Source organism: Sarcophilus harrisii, chromosome 1 (assembly GCF_902635505.1).
Source record: "Sarcophilus harrisii chromosome 1, mSarHar1.11, whole genome shotgun sequence".
Taxonomy (NCBI): Eukaryota; Metazoa; Chordata; class Mammalia; order Dasyuromorphia; family Dasyuridae; genus Sarcophilus; species Sarcophilus harrisii.
In genome coordinates, this window is record NC_045426.1 from 394588979 (window position 1) to 394610222 (window position 21244).

General features: G+C 34.0%; 1 protein-coding gene across 1 annotated transcript in view; it reads left to right on the forward strand.

Annotated features, from left to right (window-relative positions):
• Positions 1-6406: 6406 nt before the first annotated feature.
• Positions 6407-21244, forward strand: part of ADCY2 (adenylate cyclase 2) — a 605008-nt gene continuing 590170 nt past the window's right edge. The window contains exon 1 of the mRNA XM_031946113.1: positions 6407-7080. Within this exon, the coding sequence (XP_031801973.1) occupies positions 6835-7080 (246 nt within the window). The 5' untranslated portion in view covers positions 6407-6834. The remainder of the gene's footprint in view (positions 7081-21244) is intronic.

A 21244-nucleotide genomic window follows, 5' to 3' on the forward strand; every position in this document is an offset into this window, starting at 1 on the left:
CTTTAGTTCGTTCTGGGGCAGTTCTGCCGACTGACTTCTGGGGCTGGATAAGCACAGCCAAGTCCAGTGTTCTCCCCCAGGCTCAGTGGCTCACAATTTGCCTTTTGTATTTGATTTTAGGTATCTTACAGCAAATCTGCTTAACCACTGATTTGCAACGAGGACGGGATAACCTAAAAGCTAGATTCCCCTGTGTTTGTACACAGTAATGCCCTGGCTCTCTGCTTTAGTTCCTTGTCCTGGACTTCCTGCACTGCAGTCTTCCCTCAGCAGCCTCTCCCTTGCCTGATTGAAACAGACCTTTTCTGAAGTTCTTCCAAAATATCTTCTTTTGGAAATTTGTTGTACTCCAAATATTTATGGGTTCTGTCAATCCAAAACCAGTTAAGAGACTTAAGCTGATGTTAATTTGAGGAAAGCTCAGAAGAGGTCACACAGAGACTTGCCTGCTCTCTACCATCTTGACTCTCGCAATCTGGAGTATTTAAAGGACATACATTTATAATAATAAACTTCTGATTCATTTCGTTTACTATTATAACCATATTTTCACTTAAGTAAAAATATAATTTAAGCTATTTGGATATGTAAAATTAGTCCATAATACCCATTCTGATTCAACATGATGGTCAGGCAACAGGTCCTAAGGACACAATGTAAGAAGGATTGACTAGCTGGGTCATTGCTTTTAGTTAGAACTTTCCCAAGCCAAAGCTCAGAAAATCAATGTCTTTTGCAAGGCTGTGGAAGTGTTGGAAACAGTTTATCATTAACCTCCACCCACTGTTCTCAATGTCCATGAAACAGATTCTAGTCTCCCCAGTGGCTTTTGAAAAAGAACTAGTAACCAACTTGTAAATGGTACTCCATTTTTTTTTGATACCAACTCTTAAATATATCTGATGCTTCTCTCCTTAATGTTAATGAGTTCCTTTCACCATAGCCAATGACTCACAATCAATATTTGATAGCAGCAGTATCTGTTCCAATTCTATTTCTAAAGGATCAATTAATCAAATTTATTAGAAGATAAGTATTTTCAAAATTATTTTAATAACTCTAAGAAGTGAAATGATATAAATCTAATTCTTTCTTCTTCATTATTGCCAATGACTCTAGATATTTATTTTCTAAACAGCAATTCAGTCTATAACTTACATGAAAGAGTTAATTTGACTTTCTCAGAATACCTGCCTGATTCCAACAGGGTGATTTATATATTTAGAGAATCTAACTCTATCAATATATGAATGTTATCTGGGTACACAAAACATATTTCATGTTGATAATGAATTTCTGTTGACACTGTTAATACTTCATTATATAAATTTCGCTGATATATTTGCTAGAGAGAAAATTAATAAAGGAAAAGAATATGGACTATGACAAACAATATGTTTCTGTTGGCAATGTGCATTTTTTGTGGTGGAATACAGTTTTCTACTGAGCTTTTATTTGAACAATATGAATATTGAAATCTTCATACTAAGCAAGTCTTTATTATTGTCCGTGGTATATGAATTGCTTTGAGAACATAAATGAAAACTTTTATTATTCTTTTAACAAAGATCCTAAATTCAAATTTTATGATGTTGATGAAGATAAATAAATAGAATTACAACATATCAAATTTGTTTTTGTTTATTGTAAAGTGCAAATGAAAATGTTATGTCAATTATCTATTAGACTGTTTTTTAAAAATATTGCTAAATTTCTTCTAGGACTACTAGATGTCATAGCTGATATAATACTAAGTCTGAAATCAGGAAGAATTGTGTTCAAATATTACCTCAAACATTTGCTAGGTATTTGACCCTGGAGAAATCACTTAACCCTGTTTACCTCAGTTTTATTTTTTTTTATTATTTGTCAAATGCACTAAAGAAAGAATTGGCAAACTATTCCAGTATCTTTGCCAGGAAAATCTCAAATTGGATCATGAAGAGTCAGACATGACTGAATTAATTAAACAACAACAACAATTTACTTCTGGTTGAACTCCATGCTTCCCAAATAAAGGTATAATTTGAGAAGATAAAATTGTACTGGTCAAGTATACATTGGTAAACTGAACCTGAAAGCACCCAAGCCTAATTAAACCTGAGTGTTATAAAAAGCAGGAAAGACCTTCCCAAATTAAACAGACCTCAGCTCCAATATACTGGCATGGTATAGCCTTTGTCATATATTGATTGAAGAACTCATCACTGAATTTTCATTGCATCTTAAAAATTTTATGTAATCTAACTGTTCAAAATGTTCAGTGCTTTATAACATTCTTAATCATGTAACACTGCCATCTTCTGTCACAGAAGAGTTTCTAAACTTCTTTTGATTATGTTATGGAATCTTCAGTCACAAATATTTTTTTAGTTGAAATATATCATCTGATTCAGGTGCTATTCAGGTGATATTAGAATATCATTCTAATTGAAGGTAGAGAAGTAAGCTCATTTTAAACTAAATCTTTGCTAGACAATTTGAATGAATAGCAATATGAATAAAAGAAATGCTAACCCTCTTAAATACTGTTGCATTAAACAAGCATTTTTCCATTTCATTGTAAAGTTATTTTTTTTTCCTATTTGCCTGTATTTGTTTTTTGTCTTTCTCTGTTTCTGTTTTTTCTGTCCCTCAAAGAATCAAGTTAGTACTTTGTGGCCAGAGAAGGGGATTTATATTCACAACATTTTCATATGATGATTTGATATATGTATTTACTGAACAACCTAAATTGGTACTTGGTTAATTTTCTATTTTCACTTATGTAAATAAATATATAAGAAAATAAACAAAACAAATATCAGTAAGGAATCACAACAAAATTCAGAGTTGTACTTAAAAGACAGAAATGCAAAAAAAATTCTTCTGAAAATATCCAAATAACCATGAAGGAGTGTGTATGTGTGTGTGTGTGTGTGTGTGTGTGTGTGTGTGTGTGGTGTGTAACGTAAAGAATGTAAAAATCACAAAACATAGACTGCTGCCGTTGAGATTAACCTCATATAGCATCTAAGCTAAATTTAGCCAAAATATGATTTCCTTGTCACAGTCTTCTGTGATTTTGACGCTAAATTTTCAATTATGTTCTTCATGATTTGGGGGAGGCGTCTTTTTTGGTATGATGGTATTAGATACTACCTGCATTTTAGCCCTGTTTTTCATGCCCCCTTGGAAGTCATAAAACTAGCATCTCAACTTTTGCCTCTCCATATTTAGATGCTATAAAAAGGTTGTCTTAAGACCATATGGCAGGATCCCCCAAAATATTTTTCTCACTCAATCTCCCCTCCTGTCATATCTTTATTTTATAAGAATTCCCAAGCTCTTAACTGGAGTCAATCTGTTCTCTTCTCTCAACAGGATGTTAATTATGTGGTTTGGGGATGACAGTCTACATTGCAAGAGGGGCAGATGAGCAAACTTATTTACACATTTTCCAAGTCATCTAACCCTCTGTCTCTCTCTCTTTCTCTTTCCCTCTCTTTCTCTCTCTCTCTTTCTCTCTATCTCTCTCTCACACACACTCATACACACATACTCTCTCTTAATTTGGAAAGTTAGCTGTGGTTTAGTGTTTTGTTTTTGTCAGAGTGTGTAAGAACATATGTACTAGAGAGGTTTTAAATGAGGAAAAGTTGAGTAAGAATGAGAATAATATCATATTACACAAACATTCCCCAAACAACATAAATTCATAGCATAAGCAAATATCAAAGTTGAAAAGGAACTGAAGAAGCAAGAAGAATTGGAATCTTAGGAAGGTTGATTGTTCAGTACTAGCAAAAGAAAAAATATATTTTAATTAATTCTCTTCCCTCCCCTCAGACAATATTAGGAGAGATCTTTTTATGATCATGTTCATATGAGTTGAGAATGGAAAAAGAATTTAGTAGACTACTCATTGAACTACTTTTTTTTAAATGAGAAAAGAAATACATGAAAATATAAATTACTTGCCTAAACATATTAAAAAGCATAAACAATATTTAAATCAAATACTTCTCTGACTATATATCCATTGGCCTTTCCAAAAAAAGTAAAGCTTCACCAGCATCAATACCTCCAAATCAATAGAGAATTTGAAATAGTAAAACTTAATCTGTATATTTCTAACGTCATCACTGGGATTAAGGAAAGAAAGGAAAAGACACAGAATCTTATCTTTGGAAAGAATATTGAAGGTCCTTGGGATCTGGGTTATCAGAGCATTGAACCTGACGTGAATTGTTGTTTAAGGGAGTGGGGGTGATGCCATCAATTTGAATGAAATGATCTGACAAAATAGTTTTCCTTGGGAGTCATCAGTTTCATTAGCATGACAAACTAATTACATTTGTCTTGTGTGGGGTGGTAAAGGCTCCTAGAAGTATCAAAAATCTAAATTCTGCTTATGAAATAATGTCATTTCTGTTTCTGTAAATGGATTTTGTGCTGTGTAGGAGCTGCTAAGGCTGGAATAAAACCAGGTTAAGTTTTTCTTAAGGTGGAAGAAAGAAACATGCTGAGCTGTCTGATAGAAATGGGTAGAAAGAAGACTAGAAGGATGAAGAAAAAAAGAACTCATTCTGTCTGCTCAGGAGAGATGAAAAACTAGTGAACTGGAATCTTTCATAAGCTGGTTTATAATGTAAATACATTTCTCATGTTAGATATAAGTAGGGATTTGTGTAATAATACTTTATGTACATTCCCTAGTTTTTCCTATCCTCCCTCACATTGTTGCACATAAAATATCACAAAAACTCTTATGTGACATTAATTGTCAAATGTAATTAGTACTGCAAAACTGAATTAAATCTTTTTGGGATATGCCTGCCCAGTCTCTTTTTTTAATAAAAAAAAAATTAGGTAACTGAGTCAAAATCCAGACAATCACTTGGTTTTGCTTTCTGCTTTCCCTCAGCTATGATGTCCCTACATGGGGACTTAACATCTGTCCAAAACAATTTGTAGTCTTTCTCCTCCAAGTGCCCAATGAAGCAAATGAGGCCCTTTCCTTAACAATTAAGCACCTATTTCTGTCAAATGATACCTAGCAATGCACCACCCTAGGGAAAGGAATATATAGCCTGATGTTTAGGTACCTGATTCTGATTTATTAAGCACTTAATGTGTACTGCATAGATACTATCAGGAAATTTTTTTTTTCAAAATAGATTACAGAGTTCCTGATCTCCAATGTGGAGAGGGAAGTTAGGATCCTTACCCTTAGGGATTTAGTGCTGTACATAAAGATATAAGATGGGAGTGTGTGTGTAATAACTAGAAAATAATTCAAAATACTATATATAACCTATCTACCATCTACTTTGTGAGATAGAACCCATTACTGCTATGGGAATATAGAGAAAAGAAAATTGTGGTCTGAAGTTGTCTAGGAAAGGAATACCTGAGTCACATTTTGGAAAAAGCAAGAGTTCAGGATCTTTAAAGGAAAGGGCTGGTGAAAAGGTAGTGGTGGTGAATTAAATGCAATTGACACCCAAAGAAATGATCTGTTTTGGATGCCAGTGGTCTCTCAATGTGGCAGCTTTTTGCTTGAAGAATTCTACAAAGACTTAGTCATTCTTTCCCCATTTTGTTTCTCTACCTTTTGCCCAGTCAACGCTAAAAGTTCATACTTTTTCCAAAAGTGTTTCAACAGTACACTTTGATATGTGAATTTCAATGAGCTGTTCTAGTCAGTCTTTTGCTGGTAAAGATTGAATTGGAGGATGTGGCCCTAGGAAGGTAGAAATGAACTCGCCCCATCTTTTCAAGTCCAGAACTGATTCCTCCCTAACTTTCCCATCATCTTCTGCATGAAGCAAGCAAGGAACTTGACAAGATCATTAGTCCCTTAATAAGTGATGTAACTTTACTCAAATCCTCTGGTGAGGAGAACCTTTCTTACGAATGAGATCACCCAAGTAAACATTACATCCAAAGGAGGACATATAATACAATGGAGTTGTCTGAAGAAAAGAAAAAGGAAAAGATCCCGCTTTCTTTTCTATCTATCACCATTCTGGATCTTGTCTTTTTTTTTTTTTTTTTTTCTTCTCTAGAGAAGCTGTCAACTCTATTTTCTCCCTATTTCCCGAAGAATGTCTGCCCAGCTCTCCTCAGTTTTGTTGGTGGGCTGTTACATCCAAGTCCAATAAAGATAAACTCTCTCAATGTCCTCTTGAGGGTGAGAACATTGCCCTCCCCCACCCCAAAGTCCCCTCCACCTTTTTCCCAACCAGTCCATGGAAGTGTATCCATAGAGGCACTGATCTCCCTCCTGCTCCCTTCTCTTCTTTACATTTCCCTCCTCCCCCTCTCCACTACGCTGCCAGGCGCTGACCACACCCCTCTCCCGTTGTCCAGTGTCCCCGGGACGGGTCCGCTGCCAGTCTGTTGGTGCTGGGGTTTGGCGACCAGAGTCCGGGAGCTGTCAGACCGCCCATGCGCGGAGGCAGCAGCAGTGGAGGCTGCGGGAGCGCGCAGTGGAAAGGCAGAAGGGCAGCTCCTCCAATGTAACTCTCCTCCTCCTATCTCGCCGCTGGTGGCAGCAGTAGCTGCAGCGGCGGCAGCATCTCGCAGTCCCAGAAGCTACACCATGCTTCTAACTGCCCTGCCACTGACCGGAGTCGGGGGGTCTCTTGTCTCCTATCCTCCTGGCCAGTACCTCTAGGGCTGAGAGCTCATTCTCCCTGTTCTCCAATTCTGGGAAGACTTTTCTTTTTTCTTCTTTTTGGCTTTGGGATTTAAGAGTATCGGGCAGCGAAGTGGGAAGTGGGCTACAGAAGAAGGGCTGAGGAAGCAGCTGTACAAGTCGGCTCCAGACTCGGCCTGAGACTTACACCAATGTGGCAAGAAGCGATGAGAAGGCGTCGCTATCTGCTGGACAGGGCAGAGGCTGCCGCAGGCGGAGGTGGCAGCGGCTCCGGGTCCGGGGCTGGGGGTTGTAGCGGCCGGCTACACAAGTCCCGGGACTGGCTCTACGAGTCCTATTACTGTATGAGCCAACAGCACCCACTCATCGTCTTCCTGTTGCTAATTATCATGGGCGCCTGCCTAGCCCTCCTCTCCGTCTTCTTTGCTTTGGGGCTGGTAAGTCCCTTTCCTGTATTTCCACACGCGCTGAAGCACCCCAGACCCTTGTGGTCCTCTCCCTTTAGTACTATGGCTTTCCCATCCATTCCCTACCTCTTTCCCCTTCTGGAGACCTCACCTATTTAGTTCAGACTGTACAGGTTAAACCTTTTGCCACTCAATCTTTCCTTCTCTACCTAAATTTTCTGCGCCCTCCCCATCCTTTCTGTCTCTTTCTCGTTGCTCTACTTGAATCTTGGTTTCTTTTCCTGGCTCAGAGAAGGGCATGTAGAAAGGAGAAAAAAAAGTTATTTTGGGAGGCATTAGACAAAATAAAGTTGCAGAATTTTCAGGTCTATGGTCAAGGTATAAGGACTTACTTGTTGTGGTGTATCTTCTCTCACACTTAGGCAAACACCATTTTCCCATTTAAACTAGTCACTTCAAATTTGAATGGGCATAAAATCAACAAATTATTTGGGTTCATTGATTCCTAGTCTTTTCCATTGGAATAATCACCATTGTGACATTTTATAATGTAAAACTCATGACATGAAAATTACTTTAAAAATCTCAAGGAACAAGGGATAATAAGATTTTAGCATGGAAAAAGAAGGAAAATTTATCAATTTTTCATGCTCAAACAATTAGAAATGAACTGGTAATCAAAATAAACCATTACACAAGTTTCGTGAGAGGCAGATTCAGTCTGCTTACTGTATATTTAGTGCACTTTATAAATGTAGCTTTTAGTACTATGGAGGATATAATGCCTCAAGAAATGATGTCAATTGCCAGTTTACATTTTCAAGCAAAAATCTATAGCTTTATACATTTGGATTGAATAGAAAGGGTGAGTCTGTAGAGGGCAGTAAATTCCTGTCAGTGGTTCTTTTTCTTATTTACAATTCAAAGTTTTACTCCATACAAGGATAAATATAAGATTTGTTCCAAGGCATTTATTGTTCTAAGATACATATTTGGTTATTGTGCTATTATTTCTCTCTCTCTCTCTCTCTCTCTCTCTCTCTCTCTCTCTCTCTCTCTCTCTCTCTCTCTCTCTCTCTCTCTCTCTTTCTCTCTCTTCTCTCTTCCTCTCTCCCTTCCTCCTTCCCTCCCTCCTTCCTTTCTCCTTGTCTCTTCTTTCTTGCTCTGTCTTTCATTGCTAATCTATCTTTCTGTCTGTCTCTGTCTCTTTTTCTTTTCTTTTTTGCCTCTCTGCTTTTTCTCTGTATCTTTTTCTTCTCTCTCCATTCTAGGTGGTATTTTCTGATACTGGTTACTCTATCAAAGAAAAGGATGCTTTTTATTTAGAGAGTAATGGGCCAACAAAATGGTTCTTTATTTTTTTATCAGGTACAATTGAGAGCTTCCTTGGTTTTTGAAATATGTTTTTTGAATGAGCTAGTACTCAGTTTTTATTCATTGGTCATGCTGAATGTCTATTCTCAGAGGGTTACTTGGTATTTCTTTTTTGTTTGTTTGAAGAGGAAATGAATTCTATTTTGTTGTCAATATATAATATTTTTGATCTTTTGGATAAGAGAAAAGCAATATGACCATCAAAGCATACAGGAAGGGATATTTTGGTATCAGTTCACACATGTGAAAATGTGATAAATATCTAAAAATCAAAAAGACCTAACAGATTCTCACTGTCTAGCTACATAGGGCAGTTCTTTCTGGTATTCATTCTCTAGGCTATTTTGGCCAAGTTTTAAATATCCCTATTCAAAGTGTATTTATTTCTTTCACTGAGATATTATTCTCTAATCACAGAACTGGTAAAGGACCTCAAGTTCATTCTCTTTTTGAGGAACTGTCTTGAAAATCAAATGATATCCTGTGTGTGTGTGTGTGTGTGTGTGTGTGTGTGTATGTGTGTGTGTCTACTGTATGCCTCCAGGTAAGGAAAATCCATAACTTCCCCTCGATGCATTAAATAGCTCTCACCTTCAGGAAGTTCCTGCTTAGATCCAGTCCTAAATCCATAATACTCATTTGTTTTCTTATAAATGAAATCGGAAATCAGGTGACCATCTATTTATAGTATCCATTTATCTGTTTAAAGACAATTATGAAATTGGGGCCTCTTTTAATTTTGTTCTTTGCCTGAATATATTTTCTAATTCTTTTAGCTTTTCATCATAGTAAGTGCTAAAAGGTCAATCAATTTTTTTGAGTGGAGAAGCTAGTCAAAGTTATTTCTTTAATTTCATTTCACTTGTTTTGGGGACTGAATCACAGATTTATATCTGAGAGAGACCATAAAAGTTATCTAGTTGAAAGTATCTGTTTTATAGAAGTGGAAAAAAGAGGCCCAGATGACTTACTAAAAGTCACACAAGCCAGAGACAGAATTTAAATACTTGTCCCCTCATTCCAGAGTCAAATGTGTTTTCCATTGTATCACAAAGTAAAATAATTTCTATATATCATGTTTTGTTTAGCTATTATGCACTTTTTTGAAATGTTAGAATAATAGTTTGACAAATATTCTTTGTCTAAAAGCATTCATTCCTAAATTATCATATTTTCAAAAAATTTGCTGTTGCCTCTCCCTTTAGAAGATTTGGAAAGAAATCCTAGGGCCAATGATGAATAAAATCAAGCATAGCAGTATCAGCCTATTTCTTTATGACCTGGTTCCATTCTATGCCACTCATCATATAGATCTACTTTAGTGATCTCTTTTATTACAGGAAACTAGGATTAAATCTGCTTTCACAAATAATGGTGATGTCTTTGGCTACTGAAAGCAAGATCTTGTTTGAATTTACTAACCTAGATAATCTGATCAGAGAGAAACAATTCTTAAGTGGAAGGACTTGCATTACTTCTTACACTAGACCCGTTGAAGGTGCAGAGACATGAGGGAATTCTGTTACCTTGTGATTTGTTGTTGTGAAGACATCATGTTAAACCTTATTATAACTCCAAGTCAGATAAAGTCTAGTTGGGGAGCTTCACAAGAAGAGGAAGTTTCATTTGAAGTTGTGGTGCTTTCAATGAGCCTAAGATGATTTCTTTGTAAGACTGAAGAAAAGTTTGTCTTCAGAGACTTCCACCTCAGGATATTGAAATATTTCCTTTGGGATATTGCCCAGATTTCCACCTTAAAACACTTTACTAGAATAGCTTGGCTCTGATGTAATTCAGGAGCTAAGCAGATCTATTTTTTGCTGCTTGAAATCTTGGATTGATTCCTTATTTTCCCCTGAATGTGTCTGATTTAAATTAAGAGACTTTTATCAGGTTTTAGTAGTAGAAAAAGTCTAGCCAATTTTTAATAAACAATTGTACTTTCTTTGAAAATTTGATTTGAATCAGTAATTCTAGAATATTTCTAGCACATAACGTGTGTTTCTATTGCATGTTTTTCTTGTGATACGAAATTAAATCAGTAATGAAATTCATCTTAATTTAGCATTGCTTTAATTTTTGCAGAATTTCAAAAGCATTTCAGTTCACTTCAGTAAGAAGCCTAATTTTTGATTCACAAATAATGTGCTTATGACACTTTGCAAATAATTTTAGAGAAAATTTGCAACTAAATCTTAAAGTGGATATCACAAGGGCTTAATTATAAAGTTTCTTATTCCTTAAAATTAACTTGACTGTTTAGAGAATTTTTATTTGTTGAAAACTATTTGAATGTTTAAAAAAATGTAAATAGAACTTAGAGTTTGTCCTGAATATTCAAATTGATAGAAAATTTACTCTTTACAAAGGGTAGAAAATCTTTAATATAAATACTCAGTGATATTGAATTTAAGTTTAAAAACTTTTTAAACTTTTTTTCCACAAAACTAAAATCCTTGTTTCCATATGTACATATTTGGATGTTTTCTACATAGATATAAGTTTGGGATAAATACTTGACACGTTCTTTGGACAAAAATACAAAATACTAACTGGACCTATTTAAACTTATTTTCAGAAATATAAATTATAGTGAGGCAGTTTGTTGGAAATATAATTCTTATAATTCTCAAGTTAACAAATCACATTATAAACCATACATTTTTCACATATTGGGTTTTTTACTATTGCATTTCTTTTCTAAAAACCTATAAAACAATTTTTGAATAGGTAAACACTGATGGAGTTTTCACAAAGTTTTTGGGGTTTTAGACACAGTAGGATGATGATAATACTAAATTGCAAATGCCAAATAATTTAGTAATCGGTCCTATTCCCACTTTAAGATATCATTCCATCTTTCAAATTTATTTCTTTCCCTACTTATTCCCTAACATTAGACAGTTTGGGTGCAACTTAAGATCTTTATTCTTCCTTGATAACTCTTAGATAAGATAATAATTAGATCTTATATTCATATTTACTTTTATTATTTAATTGCTAAAATGTCTCACTTAAGATTTTTTTCACTAACAGAATTATTTGTGTTTTAGATTTTTTTTAATATGGATAATGAAAATTTATTAAAAGTATCAGTAACCCTAAATAATCAAACCCATGAAGGAATTGACATGTTTTTCCCATAATAATCAAATAGATTCTCTTCCAGATGGGCTAATGTGAGAAAAGGGATATGGATTCCTCCTCTACAAACAGAAGATGGGGGAGGAAGGGGAAAGAGAGTGGTTGAAATTGAGGTACTATGCATACAGGTCCCTTATTCAAAAGAGTTGTGTGTATAGTTACTTTGTCTTCATATTTGTTGAAATGTGGAAACATAAGTACATGTTCCAAGAATTTCAGTGGAAAAGGGGGGGGGGGAGAGGAAGATTATGGTTATTAAGGATACTTCTCTTGTGACATATTTTATATAATATTTGGGAGGGAAAAAAAAAAAACAGATGTGCTGCTGCTTCCAATTGTGGATCATCCATTCTCCTGCCTGAATACTTCAACTATTCCTTTTCATCTAATTAAATACCCCTTCCTTTAATACAATTTATAATTCTATTGTGTCTCAACATGTGATCTTAATGAGTAACTCTGGCTGAAAAAGAAATTTTGTTTTCCTTCTAGTTAACAGTCTGGTAATTCTTTGACCAGGTCAGTCCTTGCATAACAGTTATCTACAGGTTCCCATAAATTAGATAGCTGAATGTGCTTGGACTCTTGAGACAGTTATTAATAGAATTCTTATATAGTCTACAGAATGAGGAAGAAAAGCTGAAATTTCTATAGATGCTTTGTGGAAGTGGTAGAATAATTGGATAAAACATTTTGTGGTTTAAAATAGCCTCTTTTATTTAATTAGCTTTAGAAATATTTTTATTTATATGCCACTTGGACATAAATAGATTCAAAATTGTTTATTCCATCCCTTCCCCATCTACTTTTTGAAATTTCTTGACTGAACTATTGTTTATATTAAAAATATACCTTACAACTGATTGGTTGTACTGATATAACTTATTCTTTCATTTTTGTAAATGTGTGAGGGGGTATTTATGTGGTGTATTTATGTGTGTGTGTGTGTGCATGTGATTGTATGTTTTTAAAAAATATTTTAAATATGTTTTTCATAGTTTGAAAGTTATAACAATTATCTGCCTAGCTTTGAATTGCAGAAGGATTATCTTCCACACTGTATATTCCAGTAAGATTTCCAAATAGACACTAAGTGAAAACCAGTAATTCTCTATAATTTAATGCAACATTCACTTTATCACAATATTAAGTTAACATTGCTTCAGGGGAAAATGTGCCCCAGTTTACTTTTAACATGATTGTGTTCATGACATTGATGTGGTTTCATCAATAATTATCAATGACAGAAAATGAGTTTCTTTTTCCTTTCTATCATGAAACTTTTCATTATAAAGAAAAATTCATTGGAAAGAGGGTCTTTGTTGCACTACAAAATAGAAAAATCATTTACTGAAGTGCTAATATAACATCACAAAAGTACCCTAAGCATTTTAAGAGCAATGACCAATTACAACTTATGTTTGTAACTTCTAAAGCCTAGAATAGTATTTGTTGTATATAATAGTTTACTTAATAAATATTTGTCAAATGAGGTTATCTAATCTAAGTCATGATTTTTATGTCATGAAACTGACATCTGAAGAATTTAACTGCCTCAAGGTCACACAAATAGAAAAAAAAAAGTCAGAGCTTAGATTTAAACTCAGAGTTCAAAGCAGAAAATTTAAATAACTTCCCCAGCATCACAGATAAAAAGAGGGTAGAGCTTAGATTTGAAAACAAGTTCACTAATTTTAAAGATCGTATTATTTTCCATGCTTCTTTTTATATGACATATTTTAACTTCAACTAGGTTGGAATGACTAGGAATTTGTTCAGGGGTGATGAAATTTATGAGATATACCTGTGTGTGCATGCATGTGTGTGCATATACACACATACACATACATATACACATGCACATGTGCACACATGTTCAGTACCTAGTTAGCAATAATAATTAATTTGAAATATACTATTAAATAGTCTACCTCGGAGCTGTATTATAATTGAGTTCTTCAATAAACTTGACATGCTCTTTAGTCATAATCAAGGTGAGCTTTTCCTATAAGTGATAGTTGCAGATTCTTTTGGGATAACTCTTTCCTCTCCAAATCACCATATCCCAATGGTCTCCCATTCTGTCATGGAACCTTGTGTTCTGAAAGGTGATGTCACTCTGAAATCCATCAATTAATCCCTTTGAATATCTCTTTGCCCTAAAGACTAGATGTCCTAGATGTTGCAGTGCCCATAATTATATCATCTGAAATAACTCAAATTACTTTATGTGTGTTGTTCTTGCTTCTTACCTAGATTATAAGCATCCTTGAGATTAAATGTTCTGTCCAACATTCTCTCATTTCTTCAGTAACAAATAGCACAGTTTCAGAAACACAGTTGATAATCATCCAATAGTTATTCATTTATTGATTGTGAGTTTTTTTTATTAAATTCCTAGAACAAATCAATTTTCCTGGAGAGAAAGCAATTCATAAAGCTGCATGGTACTGTCATTTAGACAATAAAATGATAATTATTTGACTAATTTTAGGGTGTAGATAAGGGAAAGTAGAGTTGTTTGCTGTCTCTATGATAAACATTTACGATTTCTTGGATAATCAACTAACTAATGGTGAAGAATCTCCCTCCCCCAATGCAGTTTGGAAACTTTCTTGCAACTTTATAGTGTTAGATTGCTGCCTAGGGTCCTGGAAGTTAAATGATTTTCCTGTCCACACTGCCAATATGAATTAGAGTAGCTTTTCTGTATTCCAAGATATCACTGTGTATTACACATTCACTGACAGAGTGTTCAAGATCCCAGAATAACAAATTAGAACACTAAAATGAAGCACAGAGTTTTAATAGAGTTATATATGGTGGTACAAATTACTTTACACATATTATTTTATTTAATCCTCACAACAGTTCTAGGAGGTAGGTTCTATTTTATCTCATTTGGACATTTGAGAAAGCTGAGGCAGGTGGATATTAAATGACTTTCCTAGGATCACACAGTTAAATGCTTAAGGTTAAGTTTGAACTCAGGACAAAGGATTTTATAGATCGTTGAAATCGAAAAGACATTCATTGTTTTTAAATTTCTCCCCATGCAAACTTTCTACCAAATTGTTAATAAGGAGTAAAATTGACTAGGGTTTGTTTCTTCTAGAGATGAAAATTGAACATTATTTGAAGTTAGTTCCAACAATTAGGGAACCAATAAAAAGGTACACAAGGAAGAAAAGCAAGAGGTGGGGTGATTCAAAAACTGGATAATGAGCCTCTGAAAAAATCAAATATTGACTGTTTATATAAGAATTTCCAATTCAGTGTGAGTTGAATAAGGTACATATTGACCCTAGTACTCAGATCTATCATAGAGAGATAATTTTATACAAATTGATAAAAAAAATAAGCAGATTAAAAAAAACTGCAATTCCTTAGCTTAAAATTTAAGTCAAACAACTGCAAATGTTGGATTTAAGAGATAATTTTTTCAGCATACCACCCACATGCTACTTTCACTAACCCAAAATATGATCAAAATTGTGCTGGCAATGCTATCTAGATTGAAAAGAACATAATCACAATGAATGGAAAGAGGGCAGGGCAGTGTTCAGGAGGATTCTTATACTGGTGTTGTACTTTAGAAAAAAAAAAAGAAAAATAGTTTTGCATTTTTCTTGTCACTTTGGTTTGATATCATGTTGCCTCAAGGAAATCTCAGATGAAGGGGAGATGTGTATTGTTGGCATACTTCTTAGCTGAGTTTCAAAGAGTCATTAGGAATGTTTTGTTTTGTTTTGTTTTCCTAGACAATCCTGGCTCTGATGCATAGAACCAGCTAGAAGCCAGAGAACAATGAAACAGCCTAACATTTCTCCTTAAAGCTCCTATATTTACTTTTACAAAGGGGACACTTAGAAGTTCCAACACAGATGAATTTTGTCACCAGTAATAGTAGATGATGCAGTAGGCTTCATCTCCCTAGGTCTTTCTACCTCACCTTTCTGTCAAAGAGTTTAGGAATGAAGAACAGAAGAGATAAATGAAGAATGAGAGACTATACTGACAGACACATTTTTTTCCTATGATTTCCTAAGCTCTGGACTGCTTTCATGATCTGAAGGTGGAACAGATCATCCAAAATGTGTACTGACCAATAAACACATAGGAAACAATGATGTAGAAGTAGTCCCATAGGCAGTTTGCCTTAGCCTTTTCGCAGTTAGGAAGTTCAAAGGGATACAAGCTGAGTTTGTTCCATGTTTTTACAATTCCATCATATTTAAATTCTGCATGTTGCATTACTGGTGGTTTCTTTATTGACTTTCTGTAATGTCCTAATTTGTTTTGTTAACAACAATTCTTTCTTTAAAAAAAACACAGGAAGTCTATAACAAGAAATGTTCAGTCACAGATCCAGATTTTTTTTTTTATTTAATAGCCTTTTATTTACAGGTTATATGCATGGATAACTTTACAGCGTTAACAATTGTCAAACCTCTTGTTCCAATTTTTCACCTCTTACCCCCCACCCCCTCCCCTAGATGGCAGGATGACCAGTAGATGTTAAATACATTAAAATATAAATTAGATACACAATAAGTATACATGACCAAAACATTATTTTGCTGTATAAAAAGAATCAGACTCTGAAATATTGTACAATTAGCTTGTGAAGGAAATCAAAAATGCAGGTGGGCATAAATATAGGGATTGGGAATTCAATGTAATGGTTTTTAGTCATCTCCCAAAGTTCTTTCTCTGGGCGTAGTTGGTTCAGTTCATTACTGCTCCATTGGAAATGATTTGGTTGATCTCGTTGCTGAGGATGGCCAGGTCCATCAGAACTGGTCATCATATAGTATTGTTGTTGAAGTATATAATGATCTCCTGGTCCTGCTCATTTCACTCAGCATCAGTTCGTGTAAGTCTCTCCAGGCCTTTCTGAAATCATCCTGTTGGTCATTTCTTACAGAACAGTAATATTCCATAATATTCATATACCACAATTTATTCAGCCATTCTCCAACTGATGGACATCCATTCAGTTTCCAGTTTCTAGCCACTACAAAAAGGGCTGCCACAAACATTCGTGCACATACAGGTCCCTTTCCCTTCTTTATAATCTCTTTGGGATATAATCCCAGTAGTAACACTGCTGGATCAAAGGGTATGCACAGTTTGATAACTTTTTGAGCATAGTTCCAAACTACTCTCCAAAATGGTTGGATTCGTTCACAACTCCACCAACAATGCATCAATGTCCCAGTTTTCCCACATCCCCTCCAACAATCATCATTATTTTTTCCTGTCATCTTAGCCAATCTGACAGGTGTGTGGTGGTATCTTAGAGTTGTCTTAATTTGCATTTCTCTGATTAATAATGACTTGGAGCATCTTTTCATATGACTAGAAATAGTTTCAATTTATTCATCTGAGAATTGTCTGTTCATATCCTTTGACCATTTTTCAATTGGAGAATGGCTTGACTTTTTATAAATCAGATTTTTTTTAAAAGAGTAGGATATGTGTGTGTGTTTTTTTTTTTTTTTTTTTTGTGTGTGTATAGACATTTCCTTTAAAGACATGCATGTTCAGGATTGCTAATGTAATAAAAAAATTTTAAAGTTCTTATATTTTTTAATACATTTAATGAACATGGGGAAAATCCCTTGAGTTATAAATTGAAGTATTGCACTAATCCATAGGAGAATTCCCTGTTTACATTGTTCTTTCAACATCTTAACCATTTATTGACCAGCTAGACTGAACTTGATAGTCCTCTACTTTACTTCCTTGAGAGAGGTGACAAATCAGTACTCACTGTGACATGGGTACCTAATTAGAAGAAACTGGAGGCAAAACTACAACTCTTTTTTCATTATCCAGTTAGCTGTTTACATGTTACTGATAAAGTTTAACTTAAGGGAAAATCAGAGCTCAAAGATCTTATATTTCATTTCCATGTTCTTGCCCAGAAGAATATGTTCATTTTTGTTTGTTTGTTTTAGTTTCATGTGCCATTAACAAAACTATAGTTATTAATAAAAGGAAAATTAAAATATTCCAAACTGTCAATGAGCTTCAAATATTACAGATGAAATAGAAAATGACAAACTAAATACATTATCACAACAAAATGAACAAATTGGATGGTGCAGAAATGGTAAAAGCATCTAGCCTGAGAATCGAAGGCAAATAAATTATTATGTAAAGAGATGCAGTGTGGCTGAAAGCTTAATTAGTAGATAATACAAGGTTGAATTTTAAGCCTCACTACCTCACTGATTTACTACCAACCTCAGTGTGACTTTTCTGTATGTCTTTTGCCATAAAATATGATGAACAAAACTAATGTGCTGTCCTACCTTTTAGAATAAAATGTCATATTATAGCAAAGAGGCTGAGTCAGACTTTGGCAATGAAGATTTATCAAGTCCTATCTGTGTGCAAAATTCTACAAGTACAATGCTAAGAAGGGCATCAGAAACCAGATGACTGTGGCCAGGCTTTGTCATGCAAGTTTTTACAATAACTCTAGAAAGAGAAAGAAACTTCAAGACATGGTCTCTACTCCTAAAGTTTACAGAATAGTGGAAGGCTATAATACATGTATAAAAACTATGTTAAACATAATAAATGATAACTACAGTAGATAGGTACAAACTAAGTCTTTTTGAAGACAAAGAAATGAAAATTAAAGGACTGAAAATTGTGCCAAAACTTTTACTATATATTTAAAGTGTCTGGAGACAAGTTACTTCTTCAAAAACAGGCAATGTTTTCATTTCTGTCATTTTTCATATTATAAACATATGAGGGTCACAACTAATCATGATTGGAGTATAGAAAAAGCATTTCAGAAACAAAATATAGGTCACAGATAAAGATTGATTGTTACAATTCCAGGAAAACCTTCAAAATTATTTGAGATGAGCAATAAAGGAGAAAAAGAATTATTGAAAAATGCAAAAAATAATTATCATTCTGACAGAGTCAGAAAAGTCCTTGGGAGGAAGCTTTGAGGAAGCAGACCAAAGGGAAAGAGGGGAGAGATGGATAAGAGGATTACAAAGAAACTTAGAAGGCAGAAAAATAGTCATCAGGGAAAGAGAAAGAAGAGCAGAAAAGAACAAGAAGGAAGGTGTGATGAATAGAACTGAAAGAAAGGAGGGAGAAAGAAAAGTGAGGCTTTAGTTTTCCCACATATTCCACATGATCACATATGATTGCACAAATATGTTTTGTGCTATTTATACATTTTAATCCACCTCCTGAGGCACTGAAGACAGGAATTTTTATTTGTGTATTATAATACATTTTAAAAAATCTTTCTAAGTGCTTATTATAGTTCTCAGGCTGATAACAGACATAGAATAAAATATTTGTTGAACTGAATCTTGGGGAGCTGATTGATAATTCAATAAAAATTCAAATGAAATGTTGTAAATAAATAAATAAAATAAAAATAAGACTACATTAATTAAAGCTATGTTAGTTGAAATATTTATTAATTATAAATTCTTAAAATATAATGAGATATAATATAGTACTATCCCGGTTTTCAGGAATAAAACTGCTTTCTTTTTATTCCTCTATACTATTAAAATGATTATTTGTTAGGGAGTGAGCAGAGGATAAATAAGACAATTAGACAAAATATGAAAATTACAACAAATACCTTCCCCTCCCCCCCAACCTTTACTAAACTACCTGAAACTTTGAATCTTCACTACACCTAGCCTTCATTAGAAGTAAAATAACTTACTTCTGAATAAACATAAAAATGAATTTCTTGATATTAAAAATATGTATATCTATAAAAAGTAATTTTGAAAAATGCTCTTTTTTGTGTATCTCATTCATTCCATCTTAGATGTCTGTCTACTAGTCTTGGAGTGGAAGCAAAATACCCCCCGCCCCCAAAAAAAATAAATAATGAAAGACAAATCCAAAACTATAGGCAACACTATAGTTTAGTTCAAAGTGGCAGCCAGGTGGCACATAATGAATGAAAAACCATGCCTGGATTCAGGAAAACTCATCTTCCTGAGTTCAAATCTGGTCTCAAACACTTACCAACTGTGTGACATTGTAATCCTGTATAACTCAGTTTCCTCAAATGTAAAATGAAATGGAAAAGGAAATATCAAAGCACTTCAGTATCTCTGCTAAAAAAATAAATAAAATGAGGTCATGAAACATTAGACATGACTGAAACAACTGGATAACAACAGGAATATTGGCATAGCAAGGAAAGGATAGGTGTAGCAGAAAGTTTCTATCTTTAAGCAGAACTATGATGAGCTCTTCTCTGTATGGGCTGATTGGGTTTGAAATTGGATTGCAGATTCCTTGAAATCCACTCGAATGCCTTTTGTAATTACAGCCCAAGAATACAGTGACTTGAGACATAATTTATTTTAAATAACTATGGTGTATATGCATGCAAATATATATGCATGTATTATTATTCAGATAGTCCATTAATAAACAAATAAACAAAATAATTATGTTGTAATTTAGGTTTTCAATAGCATTTGGGAAGTAAAGAAAACAGTAGGAAATAAAAACTTATAAAGCACTTACTATATGCCAGGTTTTATGGTAATTTTTTACAAATGTTATTTTATTTGATCCTTGCAACAACCTTTTGAGATTACTGCTATTATCATTTCCATTTTTACAGTTGAGAAGGTTCTGTCAAGTAGAGGTTTAAGGACTTTCCCATGATTGCACAAATAGCAAGTATTTGAAACTGGATTTGACTTCAGATCTTTCTGATTTCAGACCCAGCATCTTTTTTTTTTTCATTGCACCAGTTAGTTTCATTAGATTTTATATTTTTAGACAGACAGATTGATGGATAGATAAATAGAAAGAAAGAATAAATAGATGGATGATGCACAGCTATAAAGCAGAATAAATAAATCAATAAGAATAAGATTATGAATGTATAAAGATGGTATAAAACAAAAATCAATCAATCTACAATATTTATTAAAAATCTTCTATGTGCCAGCATTCTGCTAGTTTTGGGGATATGAAAATAAATAATGAAACAGTCCATGCCATTAAGAAGCTTATAATATATTAGGAAGAAATAATAGCCCCATTTAGTACGTGTAAATATTTGCACATGTAGCTCATCATCTAAAACTAATCTCCCTACTCCTACTTATACAGGCAGGCTGAGCATGTCTGCTGCAACTCCACCCCAGAGTCCTAGGGGATAAACCTACAATATTTGGTATTTGTTTATCTAAAGTTTTATAATTTAGGACCTTCTATACATATTCTTCCCTCCGTGATTAGTGATTTATATCAGTCACACAAATTTCTGAGCTTTTAATAAGAGGTATTACTTAAGATATTATAGTTAGAACAGTTAATACTACTTGTACTTCCAAGTTCATGGCACAACCTCCTATATAACATATTATATATAAATATATAGACATATCTATATATCTTTATATATAATCTTTTAGGAAACTGAGGCAGAGAAAGACTATAATCCTCAGAGTTACAGAAATTATAGATCTCAGAGTTACAGATCAAGAATAATAGGACTAAAGAAATAATGAATTATTTTTGTATGTGTGTATTCTTGTCCAGATATTACATTAAGATGTATATATTATGATAATGTATGCATTGCATACATCCAGTAAGAGAGAGAGAGAGAGAGAGAGAGAGAGAGAGAGGCAGAGAGAGAGAATCT